This window comes from Lupinus angustifolius, chromosome LG02, assembly GCF_001865875.1.
Source record: "Lupinus angustifolius cultivar Tanjil chromosome LG02, LupAngTanjil_v1.0, whole genome shotgun sequence".
NCBI classification, from domain to species: Eukaryota; Viridiplantae; Streptophyta; class Magnoliopsida; order Fabales; family Fabaceae; genus Lupinus; species Lupinus angustifolius.
In genome coordinates this window covers 1,792,939-1,813,695 of record NC_032010.1, presented here as the reverse complement: position 1 = coordinate 1,813,695, position 20,757 = coordinate 1,792,939, and the positions used below count along the sequence as shown (strand labels likewise).

General features: G+C 33.7%; 4 protein-coding genes across 6 annotated transcripts; 3 read left to right on the top strand and 1 right to left on the bottom strand.

Moving 5' to 3' along the window:
* On the top strand, window positions 55-4,955 carry LOC109331594 (nicotinamide adenine dinucleotide transporter 1, chloroplastic-like). The gene is made up of 9 exons (XM_019566192.1): window positions 55-269; window positions 395-490; window positions 1,283-1,392; window positions 2,923-2,971; window positions 3,089-3,198; window positions 3,689-3,783; window positions 3,884-3,972; window positions 4,054-4,148; window positions 4,484-4,955. The coding sequence occupies exons 1-9, from the start codon at window positions 200-202 to the stop codon at window positions 4,718-4,720; spliced, it is 951 nt and encodes a 316-aa protein (XP_019421737.1). The 5' UTR covers window positions 55-199; the 3' UTR covers window positions 4,721-4,955.
* On the top strand, window positions 7,490-12,427 carry LOC109331547 (probable ethylene response sensor 1). Of its 3 annotated transcripts, none has more exons than XM_019566127.1 (6): window positions 7,490-7,671; window positions 8,647-9,581; window positions 10,604-10,979; window positions 11,088-11,347; window positions 11,634-11,761; window positions 11,953-12,427. In XM_019566127.1, the coding sequence occupies exons 2-6, from the start codon at window positions 8,673-8,675 to the stop codon at window positions 12,167-12,169; spliced, it is 1,890 nt and encodes a 629-aa protein (XP_019421672.1). In that variant the 5' UTR covers window positions 7,490-7,671; window positions 8,647-8,672; the 3' UTR covers window positions 12,170-12,427. The 3 variants fall into 3 exon arrangements, with proteins under 3 accessions (XP_019421672.1, XP_019421681.1, XP_019421663.1); XM_019566136.1 differs by having other exon boundaries at window positions 7,491-7,671; window positions 8,650-9,581; window positions 10,604-10,972; window positions 11,081-11,347; window positions 11,953-12,426; XM_019566118.1 differs by having other exon boundaries at window positions 7,491-7,671; window positions 10,604-10,972; window positions 11,081-11,347; window positions 11,953-12,426.
* On the bottom strand, window positions 14,470-16,719 carry LOC109331620 (60S ribosomal protein L19-3-like). The gene is made up of 5 exons (XM_019566244.1): window positions 16,525-16,719; window positions 16,025-16,147; window positions 14,998-15,311; window positions 14,777-14,841; window positions 14,470-14,689 (listed from the first exon to the last, which is right to left on the bottom strand). Exons 1-5 carry the CDS (start codon window positions 16,634-16,636, stop codon window positions 14,665-14,667), a joined length of 639 nt encoding a protein of 212 aa, XP_019421789.1. The 5' UTR covers window positions 16,637-16,719; the 3' UTR covers window positions 14,470-14,664.
* Window positions 18,193-18,907, top strand: LOC109331626. Its single transcript, XM_019566257.1, has one exon. The coding sequence runs from the start codon at window positions 18,288-18,290 to the stop codon at window positions 18,831-18,833; it is 546 nt and encodes a 181-aa protein (XP_019421802.1). The 5' UTR covers window positions 18,193-18,287; the 3' UTR covers window positions 18,834-18,907.

The following is a 20,757-nucleotide window of genomic DNA, read 5'->3' as shown; positions in this document are numbered from 1 at the left end:
AAAATACAACTCCCAAACAGGCCCGAAATCGTGTTGAGGTGAAATGAATGAAGTGAGGAGAGAAGTGTTGTCTATTTGACTCCGATCTCATAATCATCTGATGCCATGTTACTCTGTTTCTCTTCCACCATAGCCCTCTCCATAGAAGAGGACTCAACAACAACAACCTCAATTTCTTCTACTCATCCTTTCTCCAACCATGCCTCCCTCCGATTCTAATCTCAATCCCAAATGTTTTCTTTTTAATGCTGCTGCTGGTGCTTCTGCCGGTAATTCTCTCGTGCACTCGGTCGCCCTTTTATTTATTTATTTATTTATTTATTATTCTAAATATATTGAGGAATGTTATATATCAAATTATTGACATAACACATTGTTTCATAATTGGATGCAGGAGTTATTGCTGCTACATTTGTGTGTCCTTTAGATGTAATCAAAACTAGGTTACAGGTTCATGGCCCACCCCACCTCCCTAATGCAACTGTTAAAGGTGGTTTATATAATCTGAATTCCGACTTTTTTTTATATATACTAGTGTGTTGACTTACACTATCGACCCGCATTCATTTTGCGGCTTGGGATTGACTATACAATTTTTACATATCCCGATTAAAATCAGCATGTGTTAACTTAGCATCAGTTACAAATTCCATATCAATGTAATGTCCCCATTGGTATTTATAAAATTATAAACTTTTATGGGCAAAAGTCAGAATATAGAAATTTTATACGTGTTTAATTATGTGCATGCCTGTGTTTTGCAGGAAAATTCGTAATATAGAAATTATACAGGTTCAATTACCTGAATGTCATTTACACATGTTTTGCATTTGTATAGTAATATATATATACCCTTTATAATATAAAGGGTGACCTATTGCACTACGCTCACCCTGGGAGGGTAGATGTATGTAACATTAACCTCTGAAGTGAAGCGACTGTTTTCAAGATTTGAACTCATGAGGCGCAACCCTGAGGTTCTGTTAGTCGTGACATTTTTTTACATTGACGTCTCCTTAGGCGAGATGAGTTTAGTAGCTTTTGAAACAATAGGGGTGTCAGGGTGATCGGTTTAATTTCACCTGTATTTAGATTTCTTGAAAAAGAAAAAAAGACAACCAAGAGTTACCTTGTAGCCTGTAGGTAACGCACAAAACACGCCATTTAAGTCTTTTATGTACTTAGAGAGTTTAAAATGTAGTTTTTTTGGATTGGTGCTTGTCAGTTAGTACGAATACTGAAACTGAATACTGCGATTTTGACGGATTGTGTTTTTCATCAGTTGGCAGTGTAATAATTGGTAGTTTGGAACAAATATTTCGCAAGGAGGGATTGCGTGGCATGTACCGTGGGCTTGCTCCTACTGTGCTGGCTTTAATTCCAAACTGGGCGGTGAGTTTCTTTAAGAAAGTAATTTTTTGCTCCTTGTCAATGCCTGTTTTATTTGCTTCTATTACTTTTTAGATGAAGTATACATCCAATAGAATCTTCATACATTTATTACATTCCATCAAGTATTTTACAACTTTCTTAATCTATCTTCAAATCGGCAATGACATAAATTTATGATACCTATGTCACTCTTGTAGAAGATTGGCATACACAAGGTTCTTAAGGATTTTTGTGGAAACAATGTCTTGGTGTTGTCTCTCTGTAATATCCAGCTATGAAGTCATTTATTAGCAACTTTCCTACTTCCTTGTTGAGTTAAGGTTATGAGTGTTTGATGATTTCTTGACAACAAAATGGATTTCACTTGCTCTTCTTTTCCCTTACAAAGACACTTATGGACTAGAGCAACGAACCTCTATGAGGATGATAAATAAATGTGTTTGTGCACTAAAACTAGAGTGTATTAGAGGTGGAACAAAGGGTACAATGACAGAAAACAAAACAAGAATAGTTTCCAATCAAGTCTTATAATAAGGAAAAGCAAAATGAAGATGAGTAGATTATATCAAAATTATAACAGCCTCAAACATCTTCCACTAATCCACTCTCAAAGAAATCCCCTTCATAGTTTCATTTGTCTGAGCACCATATCCAACATCGATTGAAGTCTTTTTCCGCTAGGTCATTTAGGTCTAAATCCTTTCGAATTTTTTTAGAGTTTGTCTTGGTCATCCTCTCCCTTTAATGATGGGGTTATGCTTCATCTTATCAACTCCTGTAATAGGGGTCTCTATTGGTTTTATTCTTACATGTCTAGGTCATCTTAGATGTGATTCTACAATCTTTTCCTCAATAGGTGATACCCCTACTTTCTTTCTAATACGTTCATTCTCAAATCTTATCTTTTCTTGTATACTTACTCATCCACACAACATTCTCATATTTGCGACACTTTTCGTATGTTCTTGCCACTTTACTGCCTAGCATTCAGTACCACAAGTCATTGTTAATAAACTTAATGGGACCAGCCAGAACTCGAGGACCAAATTGTTCACAACTTTAGGCTTAAGAAACTTCCCGCTACTAGTAAACAAAATTGACAAACCAATTAATGAATGGCCTTCAGATATAGCACATACAAGGATAAGATTTAATCATTTAAAACTGGACTTTAAGATACCAACTAAAAGGATAGCTCTGGAATTGCATAATATAATATCAACTAAAGTATAAGTGTAAATCTAATTGACTATACACTAAACTTAATAATTCTTGATAGTTATGACTCTGCAGAGCTAAGTATTAAAGTCAGCCCTAATATTACTTTTAAAGCCAAAATAGTAAAATCCTTTAATTTTTATGCTTTTGCCTTTTGAATTTTCTTGTTTCCTAACTAGTTTAGCTTACTATTAGATACTTTATTTATGGGCCTGTAGAAATCTCTATATTTAGTGCGTCTACATCTTATTGAAATCGGGTTATGGTTCTTTTAGTAAGTATTATAATCTGTATCACTTTGTAAACTTGCAGGCTTATTTTACCATGTACGAACATCTCAAGAGCCTTCTTCTTTCTGATGGTTAGTTCATTCGCGAATCCTTATTCACTTGCATTTTTTCGGTTGCCAACTTTCTCATTTATTCTTTCCCCCATTTATGTAGATATACTAATTTTAACAGCTATGTTATGTATTCAGATGGAAGTCATCATCTTCCTATTGGAGCTAATATGGTAGCTGCTTCCGGTGCTGGAGCTGCGACTATCATGTTTACAAATCCACTTTGGGTTGTGAAGACTAGACTCCAAGTGTGTTTCTCCTGTTCATGCTGAGTCTCTTATGCTAACAGATTATCACATATAATTGGCATAATAGTAATGGATGAGTTAATTAAATCCTTATTGATATGTACTAGTGCTTAATTGGAATGTTAATTGTCTTTGTTGGGTTTCTGCATGGAATCCATGCAAGACGACAAAACCTCTATCTTTAGTGGATTGGGAATAAGAACAAACACATAAAACTAGTTTAGATGTTTCTTCCTTGTTCAGATGGTGTTATTCATTTATGACCAAGGTCCAAGGGTATATTTTTTTTGAAGAGATTGCAGTGATAAATAATAAGTATGCAAACTTTCTTTATATTAGTACAGATGAATTTCATCTCGCATATATTATGCGTTGAAATTATCGAGAGAAAAAGAGCTCTTGTTTTTGTTCTTTTTACATGTTATTTGTCATCAGTGCATGTGTATTCATGTGTGTTCTGCTCTAAAAGCTGCTGCCTTTTTAAATGCAGACCCAAGGAATGAGACCTGGTGTTGTTCCATATAGAAGCACGCTATCTGCATTGAGAAGAATCGCACACGAGGAGGGCATTCGGGGGCTATACAGGTCAGTGTTTACTTATTTTCTTATAATAAATGCAACAGGGTGGTCAATGCATATGGCACTGCAATTGATAATCTAATGATATATTCTTTACCATAAACAGTGGCCTTGTACCTGCTTTGGCTGGTATCAGTCATGTTGCCATACAGTTTCCAACATATGAGACCATAAAATTTTATTTGGCAGATCAAGGTAATTTTATAGCTTCCCTAGTTCTCTATAAATTGTAGAAAGTTTTGGCTATTAATTTGTGTGATCACTATTTTGTTTCAGATGACTCAGCAGTGGATAAACTTGGTGCACGCGATGTTGCAATTGCCTCATCAGTCTCCAAAATATTTGCATCCACTTTGACATATCCCCATGAGGTATGTTGCGGAAATTATTAACTTAGTTTCTTGTACTTCTACTTGCCAAGTATCATGAATGAAACAACATTGCCAATAATTTGATGCAAAAATGGTTTAGCATTCATTTTCAATGTTGAAAGCATCATAGAAAGTTATTCTCTCCGCTGTATTTAGCTAGTTCTTGAAATTTTGTACTTTTTCGTTTTTCCTTATTTACTTGTATTCACTATCATCTTAGAAAGCCATGTATCTAATAATTAGTGTAGGACTAATGTATTCATTAATAATTAATGCTATTCTACTTGAAGAGAAGTATTAAATATTAACAATTTTTTTTTTGCATTTTGTTTCAGGTTGTACGTTCCAGACTGCAAGAACAAGGGCACCACTCAGAGAAAAGGTACTCAGGTATGATCGACTGCGTTAGAAAGGTTTTTCAACAAGAGGGCATACCCGGTTTTTACCGAGGGTGCGCAACCAATCTTTTCAGAACAACACCAGCCGCCGTAATCACATTTACGAGCTTTGAAATGATACACCGTTTTCTAGTGTCAGTTTTTCCATCTGACCCACAGCCCAATATTTTGTGATGATTGATTGGTCATATGCCATATGTAGCATTAGATACCAAAACATAAGCTAGTTTAGCTGGGCAAATCATTCTCTTGGCAATGCAGATCCTATTCTGTGATTTTTCTTAGTTTATGTATTGTAGTGACCCACATTATTTCAGCCATACTTGAACCCAGTTCCTCCAAAAACTTGTGCAAAGTCATTGTATTTGTAGGGAGACTGGGTGGTAAACTGGTAATTATAAATTCAAGAGAGATAATGATGATAAATATGATAAAGTGGTATACATTGTCTTGTTGCTTATTTTATTTGGAAACTGTTGAATAATCATATTCTGTTGAACATTCTCTGCCTCAATCTTTCCTTGCATTCTGTCTGGAAACAGATTCAAGGGACATGTAATTACCATATCAATGATCAAAATCACATCGACGGTAGGGTTGAACCAGAGGTCAACTTGATAAGGATTTGCTCGACTCAAGTTCGAAACGAATTATATTTCCAACTCAAATTCGGCTTAATTAAAGTTCGTGAACTGTTGGATTCAGCTTGCTATCTCACATGGTTCAACTCGTCAACTCGAATGATGATTATCTATCTAATATATATATAATTAAACACACATATATGTATATATATAACCGAGTAAGTTCATGAATCTAACAAGTTGAAATGTATATAGCTCGAGTTCGGCTCGTTTAACGGGATTAATTTTTAACTCAAGTTCGATTCGTTTGATTCATGAAGATGATGAAGCTAACACAAACGTTGACACGTTTCTTCAGTGATATGACTAATTGTGATGATAAAACAACAGGAAAATGAATTGAATCGTGACAAAGAGAATTTATCACTGCATCATATGAGCTCATGGTCTCACTCAACATGTGAAAGTGATAAAGAAAACGACATGTTCTTGTAGGAAAAAGACTAAGGTGGCTATTTTGTTATACAGTATTGATGGCCAGCCAATTCTGAAAAAAGTTTATGTGCATATCTCAGTTAAGTTATCTCCTATGGCTAGAAAATTCCATGAAAAATATGGGTCCATTCAAACTAGGAAAATAAGTAATACAAGTGTGGTAAACTTCCTTATACTTAGGCAGTTAATGAAATTTGAACCAATAGGCTTTGGTTCAAATATTACATGTTTGATTCCCCAAACAATGTCTCGAATTCGAGTATTGTGGATGGAACAAAAGCACAATGGGAGTTAGCCCCACATACTTGTGGATGATCCTGATTCGGACAGGATTGCGAAGATGCATGTAGGAAACCAAAAAAGTTAATGAAATTTCTTTTTTCTTCTAAAAATACAAAAACACTCCTTCAAAAGCTTAGTTAATATAAAAGAAACCACACAGCAATGAAATTATCATTCGTTAAAGAGATTAATAAATAAACAATTAAAGATGGCAATATACACCATCACACCAATACATGATTCACTTGTAAAAGCAAAGGGATTGAAGATTCATTTTGATAGTCAGAAATTTGAGTGTGTATCAATTTCCTTATCTAAAAATGAATAATTTGAAATTGGTTTTAAAATAATTTTAATATAGGTTAAAACATTCCTTTTTGAGAGAAGTTTTTCGGACATTTTAATTCCTTTTGGAGATAAATCTCATCTAAATTTACAAAATTTAAGTAAACACTAAAATAAAGGACAAAAACTACTAAAAATAGTATTAAAAGAGTGTTCACGTGGAGCATGTGTATTAGGTTTACCTAATTTGCTTAAGTTGCAACATTATCTTCATGTGTATTAGGTTTACCTTATTATTATTGACAATTAATAAAATATTTTATTTTATTTTTTCTTGATTTAATTTCATGTTTAATTTGAGTCATTTATGTTCCAATAATTTGGTTGGTTATGTTTCCTTCAAGTGTATCACTAACTAGGACTTTTTTTACCTTACCATATGAATCGAAGACTAAGACCAGAAATTTTGTATCTCTTCTCTTGGACATTTCACTTGATGCAATCATTCTTTTCGATCTTGTACTCAGGTACACTGAACACCAAGGCAATCTCGATAAAATAAAAAGTGGAATCGATTCGATCATTCAAGTTAGATGCCCTCTTTGTTTTAGCATCAACGATTGAAAGAGAGTAGGAGTGCATTCTCTCCATCTCAGTTGGAAAGTCTATCACTCTCAGCAGTAGTTCCTTGGTCATACCCTCGATGGTGACTAGCAGTCCTTCCTGACTGAGTTCTCACCCTCTATTGATAGATCAAGAGTTTCGGCCCGACTGTAATTCCATCAACAAACCCCATTTAATTTTTGAGAAAAAAAGCTCATAGAAGTCAACAAATATCTTGAGTTGTCTTAGTAAACTCATAAGTAATAAATATTCAATCCTATCAAAATTTTAATTTCATTACAAGACTAACCTATTTTGATGTTGCCTCATCATGTATCACGTTCATCATGGACTTCTTCCCCAACCTCATCATATATTACTTCTTCATTTCTTAGGGTTTTTTTCTTTCTTTTCGTGAACCAAGTCGCAAACCATAACAAACAATGACCTAATTAACAAACATACAACAAATTGGTACGTGCGAATCAATTCGTAATTTGTACAATGGTGGATGAATTTTGTGACTTTGAGTAAGCCCACCATTCATAAATATAAAACAAAATCATAACATCCAACCAATTTTCTCTTTCTATATGACATCATTAATATTATTTACATAAAAAAACAAATAATAAAATTCAGCCAATACAAAATCGAAGTGGCACGTGTGTTAACTGTAAAGTAAAAAGGCAGTGGAGACACGCGCAGTGATGTTTGAATAAACGAGTAAGAGTCGCCATCTTTATCCGTGACCGCGAGTGAACCTCACGCTCCTTTTTTCTTTCTTCTTTCTTTGTTCCATGAATGAATAACTCAATATGTCTCAGCCTAAGCAGTTACCATTTCAACGTAGCTCTCAATTTCTTCTTCTTTTTGGTAATCAATTCTCTCTCTTTTCTTTTTTTTTTATAAATAAAATCATTTTGTACTCTTTAGCTTTGTTTATGATCCATTTATTGTTTATTCCTAAGTTGAAGTTAATATGTCAAATTTATTTTTAATCTTTAAGTCATAGTTTTTGCTGTTGTCATGTTTGAATAAATGAATGTGATTGGATAGATACACCAACAATCTTAGTCCCTCCAGGTCAGTTATATATAGAGACAATGAATAGAATCAACTCGGTTTTTTTTGTTGGAAACTCAACTCGTTATTTAGGTCGATAAACTTGTTTCATGGACCGAACAAGTCCGACTTGAGATAAAATTTAAGTTCGTTGAATAAACGAGCCGAATTTGAGTCATACACAATTCGACTCGTTAATATGTATATATATTTTATACCTATTAAATAAATAATTATGATCAACTGAGTTGATGAACTGTATCAATCGAGATAATGAGTTGAACTAAGCAGTTCACAAACTCTTGATGAACCAAACCAATTCGAGCTGACGAGCTGAATTGAACAATTCACGAACTTCAGTCAAACTGCATTTGAGCTAGAAATATAGTTCGTTTCGAACTCGAGTCTGGTTTTCAGTCAAACAAATTCTTAGTGAGTTGAGTCTTGGTTTGACTCATTTCCAGCCCTACCTACATGGATCAAACCATACTTGCCTAGTACACATTACATCTACTGTTCTTCACCTTTTATATTGATTTTTGAGACCTTCTTATTGATGAACCCATTATATGGCACAAGGATAAGATCGAACAATGCCACACAATGCACATGGAAAATAGTCCAAAATCTTTCGTGAATATACATTCTAGACAATGTCCGGATAGGTTTCATTTTTATAGCGCAAGGTAGTTACGTCCTACGTGTCATAAGAAGTAAAGTTGTTTAGATTTGTTGTTCAGATAACATTATCGGAAAATAAATATTTTTTTCATGTTTTTTTTACAGAAGATCCATTCTAATTGGGATGCTAGATGATGGAGTCGTGTGATTGTATCGATACACCATATCCACCAGATGAACTTCTTATCAAGTATCAGTATATCTCAGATGTCCTAATTGCCCTTGCATATTTCTCAATTCCTGTAGAACTAATCTATTTTGTTCAGAAGTCAGCTTTCTTTCCATATAGATGGGTCCTTATGCAGTTTGGTGCTTTTATTGTCCTTTGTGGAGCAACACATTTCATAAACTTGTGGACATTCTCTATGCACTCCAAATCTGTTGCTGTGGTAATGACAGTTGCCAAGGTTTCATGTGCTATTGTGTCGTGCGCGACCGCATTGATGCTTGTACACATCATTCCTGATCTCTTGAGTGTCAAAACTCGTGAATTGTTCCTGAAGAACAAGGCTGAGGAGCTTGATCGAGAGATGGGGCTTATTCTTACTCAAGAAGAAACCGGACGTCATGTTAGGATGTTGACTCATGAAATTAGGAGCACACTTGACCGGCATACCATTCTCAAGACTACTCTTGTTGAGCTGGGTAGGACATTAGGTTTGGAGGAATGTGCATTATGGATGCCATCAAGAAGTGGATTGAATCTGCAACTTTCACATACTTTAACTTGCCATGTTCAAGTTGGGTCTACTTTGCCGACTAACCTTCCTATTATTAATGAAGTTTTTAGTAGCCCTCGAGCTACGCGGATACCGCACACCTGTCCACTAGCCAGGATCAAGCCTCTTGTTGGGAGATATGTGCTGCCTGAAGTTGTTGCTGTTAGGGTGCCTCTTCTGCATCTCTCAAATTTCCAAATTAATGATTGGCCTGATCTTTCAGCAAAAAGCTATGCAATTATGGTTCTTATACTCCCTACTGATAGTGCTAGAAAATGGAGAGACCATGAGTTGGAACTTGTTGAAGTTGTTGCAGATCAGGTTCGTTAGACATTTCCTTTCTCTTATTGCTTGTCATTTTTCTTGGTTTTTATTTTATAATTTATATTCCTTATTCTAAAACTTCCACTGCTCCTTATTCCTCTACTCTTTGTTAATTATTGCATAAACAGTAATATTACTTGTCATTGGAACTCAGAACTGCAAAGTTAGTTCTGTTTGTTATAGTGAACTTGTTTTGGATTGAAGAGTACCAGAGAATTCGCAAATGACTTTAAACCTTTTGCCATTTGGCATGCCCTAGTTAAAACAATAACAGATGGGGTTTATATGTATTTTCAAATATATATATCTCAGTTTCGAGATGGGGTTTATATGTATTTTCAAATATATATATATATATCTCAGTTTCGAGATGGGGTGGAAAAAGATCAGAATGATACTTGGTAAAGCCAGTAACGAACCCCATTTGGAGATTGGAAAAGGTGACAATAAACAAGTGCTGAGATCTAATAGCATCTATCGGGAGAAGAGGTTGAGCTAATTTGATGCAGATCCATCTTGTATAAGTTTATTCATGCATTTGGGACCTGACTTTAAATGTTTTATACTGTGCTTCTATGTATGCATCCTCATCGCAATAACAACTTAATAACTGAAGCTTTTTATTTCAATTGTATGCTTTCTAGTAATATCATTCTTTTACTAGATTAAATATGACCATATTGCCAACGAAGGTTGGTCCACTTGGTAAGGAATTGATCATAGCCCACACGGTCGTGAGTTCAAATCCAGCTGTCGATGTGATGACCTCTTTGGTGGGTCATTTGTAAGTACCTTTGTAAGCACAAATAGAACCTTGAGGCTTGCATTGGCCCTGGTAAGCCCCCGGGACCCGACTCACCAAAACTATTCTTCACCAAAAAAATGCCACCATGTTAACTTAGTGTCTAGAATTTGCTTGTGACACTAGATATAATTCCATAAGTCATTTCATTGTATTTGCATTTTAGTAAACTGTCCCTCTACACTCTACATGCTGAATTCATTTAGTTTCCAAACAGGTAGCTGTTGCCCTTTCACATGCTGCTATTTTGGAGGAGTCTATGCGAGCCCATGATCAACTCATGGAGCAGAATGTTGCTTTAGATTTAGCTCGGCAAGAGGCAGAGGTGGCAATTCATGCTCGCAATGATTTCCTTGCTGTAATGAATCATGAAATGAGGACGCCAATGCATGCAATTATAGCATTGTCATCACTTCTCTTGGAAACTGAACTGACTCCAGAGCAGAGGGTTATGATAGAGACAGTGTTGAAGAGTAGTAATGTTTTGGCAACGCTTATCAATGATGTTCTAGATCTTTCTCGATTGGAAGATGGTAGCCTTGAATTAGAAATGGGAAAACTTAACCTTCATGGTGTTTTGGGAGAGGTAATTGCGGTAAAATTTTCTGCTTCAGTGTTCAGAAACAATAGTAGCATTACTCTTTAATCCTTACCATGAATGGCACTAATGTATATTTTTCTATCTCAAATGCAGGTCGTCCATCTGATAAAGCCTATAGCATCTGTGAAAAAATTGCCTATTACTTTAATTCTAGCCCCTGATCTACCTGTGTTTGCCATTGGTGATGAAAAACGGCTTTTGCAAACTCTTTTAAATGTTGTAGGTAATGCTGTTAAATTCACTAAGGAGGGTTATGTTTCTATAAGAGCATCGGTTGCCAAACCAGAATCTTTACAGGATTCACGACCTCCTGAGTTTTATCCAGCATCAAGTGATGCCAATTTCTACATGCGAGTACAGGTCCTGACTAGAGCATCCAACTACCCAAATCTCAATTGTCTTAGTTTTGGAAAAATTAAGTGTTTTTATAACTAGATCGGAAATAAGCGCTCTAAAGCGAGGAAGTAAAAATGTGTCCATGTTTGATTTAATCTAATTACATGGTGTTTTTAATCCGTTAAAACTTAATGGTGGATACTTCCCTACTTATTTACTTCAGAGAAAAGCTTACTATAAAGAAACCTTACTTAATCTAGGTATTGCTTGCTGTTTCCTTATTACTAACCAATCATGCCTCTCTGTGCAGGTTAAGGATTCTGGAAGTGGTATTCTCCCACAAGACATTCCACATCTCTTTACCAAGTTCGCTCAGTCTCGGAGTGTATCGGCTCGACCCAGCAGTAGTGAAGGCCTTGGGCTTGCAATTTGTAAAAGGTAGGAATAGACAAACCCTTGTACAATTGCTTTTTCAGATTGCAGTAGTTTTTCAATTCTCACGATTCAGAATCATTTTGATATAGTGAGATAAACTGTGCATCTATGTTATATATGGAAGTTGATGATATTGCTTGAATATTAATTTTCTTCTATCGAGTTCCTGATTTTTCTCCTCAAAATTGATTCAGATTTGTAAATCTCATGGGAGGTCACATATGGATTGAGAGTGAGGGGCTTGATAAAGGAAGCACAGTTACATTCATAATCAAATTTGGGATTAGTGGCAATACAGATTCATCAGATAATAATGCTGCAAAGATAGGCCAAGCATATAGTGGAAGTGGAGGCCTAGCTAGATATAAACTATTTGTCAAAGATGGTGACAACACAGGTTTTTCTAGTTGACTCAAAAAAACAAGTTTCTAACATCCAAAACAGAAAAACTAGTTGAGTAAATAAAGTAAATTTACTCTCATTTTGCATATGCCAAATTGTGTGATTTGCAGGTATACTTAATCATGCATAACAAACAGGTCTTGTATAGTTGTATGAAATCCACTGATATTAATTAACATGCAATACAAAGAAAATACAAACAAGTTCTGTTATTGTTACAAAAGAGTATTTCTCAGTGCAATGGTAAGGTTGTTTATTTACCTTGACCTAGAGCTCTGGAGGTTATGAATTTAAATTCTGTAAACAACTTTTTCACTTGTGAGAATAAGAATGTGTATATCTACTTTACATTGGGCCTCCTTTTTTAATGTATACTAAAAGTACATTTTTTTTTAAATATAAAGGCATATTTATGATGTTTCTAGTTTGATACAGAAGATATTTTTCTTATGACACTTTGACAATGTGTTCCCTATGTTATTATGTTTTCCACATACAACTTGTGTGTTAAAATTTAGATCTTATTTGTGAAAGAAGCTTTTATCTCTATAATATATAGTAACTATGAGCTTAAATAAGTAACCAGATAGAATTAAATGTATGCAAAGATGCATTTGGGCAGAACCTATGGATTAGGGAATTCAACAGATAAATCCAATTAAAAAACATCACCGACGGATGTTGGTTTAAGTGGTAACAAGTTTAATTTCCCTTAAGCAATGTTTCGGGTTCGAGTCTCGTATGGAAAAAATACTCACTGGGAAAGTTAGATCCACACACCTGTTATAGATGTTCTCGGCTTGGACAGAATTGTCCAGTACAAGATATATATGAGAACCAATAATGGTAGTGATAATAACAAAACTGGTAGCAACAATCGTGATTATGGTGGTCGCCATAACAACGGGTGTGCTGATTGAGGTGACAATTGTGGTAGCGGCAAAAATAGTGATGGTGGTTGTGGTAAAAAATGGTGGGTAGCGAAAAATACTATGGTGATGAGTGGTAACAATATTGAAGTTGTAATGACCATGATAGTATTAATAATCATAGTAATGACAATTGCGATGGCGATGACGACAATGATAGTTGTAGTAAAAATGATGGTAGCGATAATGTTAGTACTTAAGTATAGTAATGATTACATTGGTGATTACGGTAGTAGTGAATACAATAGTGGACTAGATTTAAACGCCCCTAATAGTGATGGTTGTACAATGATGATGACACTGATAATCATTATGGTAGTAATTGTGATCATGAATGAGATAATATTAGTGAGAATAATAGTAATGTTAGTGATGACAACTAAAAAATAGTGGCAAGTAAGAAAATAAGAGGTAAAGATGAATTTTTGGTCGTTTTACATTAGACAAAATTCCCTCCCAGTTTTAGTGAGGAAAAAATAGACATTAAAAAAATGTGTGCGATAATATAAACGTTTTTTATATTATCATTGTATTATTTAGTATTCATTTTTAATCATTTTTTGACTTTTAAGTAAAAAATAGTACAAATGAATGATAGATAATATTGATAATATATAAATATTTATATTGTTGGTATATAGATACTACATAAACCCGAAGAGATTAACCATTAAGATGAATTTGTTGAACTTAACTAGCACAAAAGAGGGATTAAATAATACTAGAACCCAAATCATATAAAGCTTTTTAACAAAATGTAAATTTCCAATTATACTAGGCACAGTGAAACATCATATATCCCTCTAAGTTGCATTACACTCACTCATACATGAATATCATTACACTCACTCATATAATATCATTTTCAAACTTTCCACAACTTCAAATCTAAAAAAAGCTATAAAGCATGGGTGTTACAAAACTGATGATCAACCTGTACCAAATTTGTATTAGGTATTCATACAAACTGAAAATACTTTAATTGTGGATCATTCCAAAACTCTCATTTTTCCTAAACTTGGTGTTCTCCTTTTTTCCTCATCCTAAACTATTACAATCTTTCCTCATCCAATTCTTTCTTCAGAACTTTTTTACCTTGACCCATTATTCATGTTCTACAGGTAAATTCAAAGTTCAAGTTAAAATATATTTTTGTATTCAATATTTAATACTTCATTAAAGCTCAAGTTATTTGCTTTTGCATCAAAGACACTTTATGAATGACACCATGGCTACATCTACTTAACCTAAAAAAGCAGTATATCTCAAAATCTACATGCACTGGAATCAAACTAGGGTGTCTCAGTGTCAAGAAGCATTATCCTAACTTTTTATTCTAGATAGAATTATTTTTCCAGTAAAAAAATAATCATAATTGGGTTAATGAGAATTAAGTAGTAACATAACTGAAAGATATATGTATTTCTGCAACACAAGGCCAAAAGGAGTACTATAAATTCAATACTTTCAAAACGAAAAACAGAGTTTAAGCAAATAGAAATGTCAAAACTACTTTAAAGCAGTAACAGAGGATGCTAGTTGCACTAAGATTCTTCACCTAGCCAATCTCTGGGATCACTTCTTGGATTTCTTTGTAGCTCTGCATAGAAAATATTCAATTTAGACGGTGACATAATGTTTGTAGAGCTGTGTAAAATCGGGCACAAGCATAAATAATAATACTCACTGGACAGGCTGTGATGCTGTAACTGGTGCAGCAGTAGCTGCAGCGACTGGCTTTTCACCGGGACCCTACACATTTAACAAAGAGAAAGGGGAAAAAGGTCAAAATTTTCATTACCAACACTTGTTAATGTTAATGCAGTAAATCCTCGAGTGCAACGGTTAGGGAAATATAAATTCATATATACAAATGTAAAAAGAGCCCAAAGACACTATTGAACTCACTTGTGCCAATCGCTCCTCCCTGCGAGCATGTTTCCTTTCTCTGCTGGCCTTGTTCTTGGCACGTTTGGCCTCAAACTGATCGGACAAGGTCTTCTCTCTTGCCTTTTCAGCCTTGGACTTGTGAATGCTCTCCATTAGAACTCTCTTGTTCTTGAAAACATTACCCTTAACCTTCATGTACATGTCATGGTACATGTGCTTGTCAATCTTCTTAGATTCTCGGTACTTGCGAAGCAAGCGCCTCAGCACACGCAATCTTCTCATCCAAAGGATTTTGGTTGGAAGTCTTGCTTCCCTTGTACCCTTACGCTTACCTAGTAGCATTCAGGTCGATACTGTTAGCAGCCATATATTTCACCCCTAAGATCATAAAGCAGTTCACTTCATGAACCACTCAAATATGTTACAAATAAACTTAGCACCGATAACTCATCTCCTACACTATTTTGCAAAACTATCACACTAATATAATTAGTTAATATTTCAGCAATTTAACAACAAACCAATAAATGATGAATGACACTAAGACCATGATTTCTAAATAGGTATTAGCCTATGAAGCACAGACACTTCCGAATTGTGGTTGTATATCTATCAGACAATTCAAATTCGTTCTTAGGTTTGATGCACACTATCCTTGTCAGATGTTTCATGAACAATTTCAAATAATCCTAGCAACATTATACATTTTAACTTTAGTTCAATATTCAAGAAAAATATCCCAATAATTAGATGAATGGTAGCGTTTGATTACGTTGTCAAACACAAATATTGACCTTGAAGTATTGTTTCTCTCTTTTAATTTAGACGTGTGTTTGTTATGCGTAAGTCTAATATCAATTTCATATTAATTTACATACAATAACATAGTCATGTGCAAGGTTTAACACCTTGGCCACGTCATGTGTAATCTAATTCCTTAATTTTGCAGTCATATTACCCAAGCATTAGATCGCAACCATAATACTAATCAAATTACGAGTCCCGATTCAACACAGAGCTAATTAAGCTTGGCAATAATAAATACCGTATCCAGAATGTCGTCCCTTCCTCTTTGCTTCCTTAATTCTCCGAGCACGGGAGCGGGAGTGAATCTTAGTGGGTTTCCTGATAATAAAGCCATCCTTCACCAACTTCCTTATGTTTTGACCTGCAAATGAAAATCAACCAAGTTTAACATTACTTGCATATGCATATCAAAGTTATGTATACCTAAAAATAAATTCAAAAATGCATTTTTTTTATTTTTTCCTAAACACAATTTTTAAATTCCCCAAACATCAAATATACTTTTATGTTAATTTTTTATGTCCACACAACTACACTGTACAAAAATAATATCAGATCAATTAAAATGATAATACAGAAGCTCAAAAATTCAACATCAATTAAATATTAATATTCGCTTAAACAGATTCAAGTCATATTATAATCCTGACAAACCCTTGAGAAAAAGGTATAATTTTTAGGATCAAACAAAACGAAATCAATTAAAAAAACAAAATAAAAGAGAATTAAAGTGCATACGAGAGTTGGCCATGGAGATTTCATTGCCCTCATTGGGATCAAGCCAAACCTTGCCTCTTCCACACTTGAGCACACTAGCAGCAAGGCGCTTCTGAAGTTTCAGAGACACCATTTTTGGTTTGAGTGATAGAAGCTGCGGCTATGGCAGAAGAAGAAAAAACACTATATAACCCTAATTAGGGTTTTCAATGGATTTGAGAATTTAGTTTTATTTTTTATGGGCCATTTTTTACTTTCTTATTAAGCCCAATGCCTTTGGATTTTGTGTGTCACAATGACCCAAGTTATTTTTCTTATTTTATTAAAAAAATGTTATTTATACAATTTATTTTTGAGAAGGAACAATTTCTTTAACGTTTTATTTCTATATTTTTATATAAAAAATAATACTTGCATTTTTATTGTTATAATTCTCATGTTGTTGGTGCATTACTCCATCATTAAAATGTGCATTTTAATTGCTTGATATGTGAGACTTTAAGCATGAAGAGTAAGTTAAAATCTGGGCAGTTATGTTCACTATCTTTAAAAAAATCTCTCATTAAAATATTATTCATTTTTAGCCAATATATACCATTTTACCTTTTTATGTGTCCATAGAATAATTTATATAGGATTTTCATTAGGCATATGCCACCACATGAACTCATGGGCTTTTGTTTATCACAATTCACAAGTAGAGATGGTAAAATGGACATTGTCCGTAGACGTGCTTGCATTTTTTTACGAGCAGGACATACAAAATTTGTCTATTTGTCCGTTTTGTCCGCCAAGTTTGCGGGCATAATTTAAGAAAAAAGTAAGAAAATTTTAAATAAGTTATGATGTAATGTGACTTTTAATCCCTAAAAAAATTGTAACATAATGTAATTTGTTAAACTTCATATAAAATATCAAAAATTTTGTTAATTTTTTATCTTCAACTACTTTATTTAATTTAATTTCATTTATTATATGAATTTTTTAATTTTTTTAATTATTCAACAATGTCTGCGGGCCACCCGCTAGCTCGTTAGCCCATTTTAAAATGGACAGGGCATTGAATTTTGTTCATTAACCAATGCGGGCATGTCCACGCCCGTTTTGCCATCTATATTCACAAGTACCATTACATTACAATAGAAGTTATGTGAATGATACTAACTATTTTGTATCACATCTCTTATCTTAAAAAAATATATTATTTCGTGTGATATAAATTGTAAATTGTCAAAAAAAATATTTAATTATATAAAAATAAAAAAAACTATAACGGAAGTTTTTCCTGATTCTCCCATTAGCTAAATTTGGCTATGGTAAAACTACACATGAAATTTAATGTGATTTTGCACTAGAAGTATGCCAATGATCATCCTCAAAATAATAAATGTCTTCTTGCAAAAAATTAATTAGTTCTATAGTATTCCTTTGCATATGAAACATTGAAATGTGCTTAAATGTGGACCAAAGTGTAATTCAAGAAATTCTAACCAAAATTAAAGAAACAACAAATGGTAGAAGAAGTACTATGGTTTAAGCGTAGAATGCGTTTAACAAATTCCTAATTTAAGTGTTGAATAACAAATTCCTAATTTAAGTGTTGAATAACAAATTCTTATTTTAGCAATAGACATTGAATGGATACAAATCACATCCCTCACACTATAAATCATTCAACCATGCACAACAATTTTCTTGTGGCAAGGTACAACAATTCAGAGAAACCAAATCCAAGAAGAAGAAAATAAAAATAGTTTGAGAAAAACTATAAACAAAAACAACAAATGGATCACATTACAAAACTCTTCTTGGCCTTGGCTCTCTGTGTTGTTGTAATGGCACACCAAACCGTGGCAATAAATTTCATAAAAGGCAAGAACCTAATCAACAATGTATGCAACCTATCCCCAACAAGGAACCTATGTGTTCAAGTACTTTCCTCCGACGAATCAAGCCCAAACGCGGACCTACGAGATTTGGCGGTTATCGCATTGAGGGTTGCGGCTTCGAACGCTTCAAGCATCCTTACCGATGCCAAGATGCTTATCGATGATGCCAATTTAAACCCCGAAGTTCAACAAGGCTTATCTGACTGCAAAGAAAATATCTTAGACGCCGAGGATCAACTAGAGGATACAATTGCCGCGTTGTTGGAAGATGATGACACTCAAGCTCAAAAATGGTTGAAGGCTGCTTTGGCCGCTATTACAACATGTGATGCTTCTATTCCCGGAGATGATGATGTTCTCTCAGTGAAGAGTGCTCAATTTAGGCAATTGTGTAATATTGCCATAGTCATCACTAAGGCCTTGCCAAATCTTAAATTTTAATGTAATAATATTTTGTTGCCCTTTTGGTATAAGTGCAAGCTTCCATTTCATTGATCATAACAATTTTTATCTAATTGTCCATAAATTTATGATATTATTATCATTTTTATTTTTTTAATTTATGTGTATTTTGTATGTCATGAAAAGGAAGTAGATAAATAAGTGATCCAAAATACATTAGAACATGATCAATTCTAATATTTTTCAGTGTTCTTATATTTTTCTTCTTTATGAAATTCTAATCATATTAAATTAAATCCTCTTATCAATTGACCCTTTTACTTATATAATATAATTGAGTACACTTAGAAAAATGTAATTTTTCCTTAATCAATAAAATTGTATATACAAATTATCTGCAAAAATAGAACTCCTCATTTTCATGCTTACTTTCTTTTCTTTTTATATTTTTTTAGTGATAATGATTGTTATTATAATAAACGTATATAAAAAGTGGTATTCATGTACACAACTCAAACACTGTTCATCATTTCATCATTGATAAAAGGGATTTACTCAATACATTTATTTTAATATCTTTTCTGTTAATTATTGCTTCATTTTTCCCCATATTTTGTTCAAATGGCTATAGTAATAATTGGGATAATGTGTGGTCTACATGATCTTTGTACCACCTTAGTTTCTTTTTCCAAATATAAATCAATTTTATTCCTCACTTGAGGATAAGTGCAGTTAAAACAATTGATGATATACATTGGAACAATAGAATTAGATTCACATAAAATTATCACACACTAGTTATATATATGAATATATCTTCTCATATATATAGTGCATAGACAAGATTTTACAAGTTACAACCAATTATTATGTGTGAGAATCATACCAAAACTCTCTCAAAAAGTATATCAAATGAGTAGATCGGAGAACATTGATTTACAGATTCATGTATGACTTTGTATCCTTGTTTTATATTATGTGTGAGAATCATGAGATTCAAAATCCTAAGATTGGTATTTCACCTATCATAAGGAAATATCTAACAAACACTAGAGAGGGTTATTGAATAAAATTTATTTGGAAATTTTGGTTTCAACAGCTCAACAGATATTGCCAGATCAGGTTCTTAAAAGAGTTCTTCAGAGAGTTCTTTCTCACATATCAGAGAAGATAGTTGGTGCTTTACTTAGTGACTCTGTTAAGAGGTTTAGTGTAAATGCTATTACTGGAATTGCCTCAGCCTTTAGGTTGTGAAATTGGCATGAAGTTACTTTTCCATTTTGTGTTTCTTGATTTTGATTGTAGGATCTGTAGCTCTAATAGGAAAAAGTCTCAACAGGTATAAAATTTGACAGTTAAGGAAATAAACCATTAAAATATTAATGTGTTGTCATGATCTTATTAGTTGTCTCTATATGGTTTCGTCTTCACACAAGTCTTTCTCCTGACCCATGTAAACTTTACTTTCCAATGGTTAGGATTAGAGTCAGAGAGCTGCCACTTGGATCGGATTTTACCTAACTACTATCCAGACCTGAAGTTACATGAGTCTCGACCGAATATGTGAGTCTCGGCCGAATAATATGCTTGTTTGGCTAATGACCTGGAATTTATGAGTTCAAATCCTAAAAATAGTATCTTCACTTGTAATAGTAAGACTGTGTATATCTATCTTCTCTTACCCTACTAGAGGGGAACCCTAATACTATAATACTATATGAGCTGTTTTCTACACTTTAACCTATCAAACTAGATTTGCATCTTCTCAAAATTTCCTTACTCATTTGAATACTTTTCTATTTCACTAAGTCATGGAATGAGGTACTTTAAAATATAAGCATGGGCAAGTGACATGATACTTATTGAGGTTGTCGCATTATAATTTTTTGTGATTAAAAAATATTTTTGATTTTGATATAATCTAATGTAGTATAATGCAGCCCACATCATTACAATTCAATAT

What these genes read in the sequence shown, in the direction of transcription:
- LOC109331594 (XM_019566192.1), top strand. Translation starts at nt 200, where the DNA reads ATGCCTCCCTCCGATTCTAATCTCAATCCCAAATGTTTTCTTTTTAAT. An exon ending in GGCATTCGGGGGCTATACAG is followed by an intron (nt 3,784 to 3,883) that starts GTCAGTGTTTAC and finishes TACCATAAACAG; the next exon opens with TGGCCTTGTACCTGCTTTGG. An exon ending in ATTTTATTTGGCAGATCAAG is followed by an intron (nt 3,973 to 4,053) that starts GTAATTTTATAG and finishes ATTTTGTTTCAG; the next exon opens with ATGACTCAGCAGTGGATAAA.
- LOC109331547 (XM_019566127.1), top strand. Translation starts at nt 8,673, where the DNA reads ATGATGGAGTCGTGTGATTGTATCGATACACCATATCCACCAGATGAA. An exon ending in TGTTTTGGGAGAGGTAATTG is followed by an intron (nt 10,980 to 11,087) that starts CGGTAAAATTTT and finishes TGCAGGTCGTCC; the next exon opens with ATCTGATAAAGCCTATAGCA. An exon ending in ATTTCTACATGCGAGTACAG is followed by an intron (nt 11,348 to 11,633) that starts GTCCTGACTAGA and finishes CTCTCTGTGCAG; the next exon opens with GTTAAGGATTCTGGAAGTGG.
- LOC109331620 (XM_019566244.1), bottom strand. Translation starts at nt 16,636, where the DNA reads ATGGTGTCTCTGAAACTTCAGAAGCGCCTTGCTGCTAGTGTGCTCAAG. An exon ending in GGGACGACATTCTGGATACG is followed by an intron (nt 15,312 to 16,024) that starts GTATTTATTATT and finishes GAATGCTACTAG; the next exon opens with GTAAGCGTAAGGGTACAAGG. An exon ending in GGGAGGAGCGATTGGCACAA is followed by an intron (nt 14,842 to 14,997) that starts GTGAGTTCAATA and finishes TTAAATGTGTAG; the next exon opens with GGTCCCGGTGAAAAGCCAGT.
- LOC109331626 (XM_019566257.1), top strand. Translation starts at nt 18,288, where the DNA reads ATGGATCACATTACAAAACTCTTCTTGGCCTTGGCTCTCTGTGTTGTT.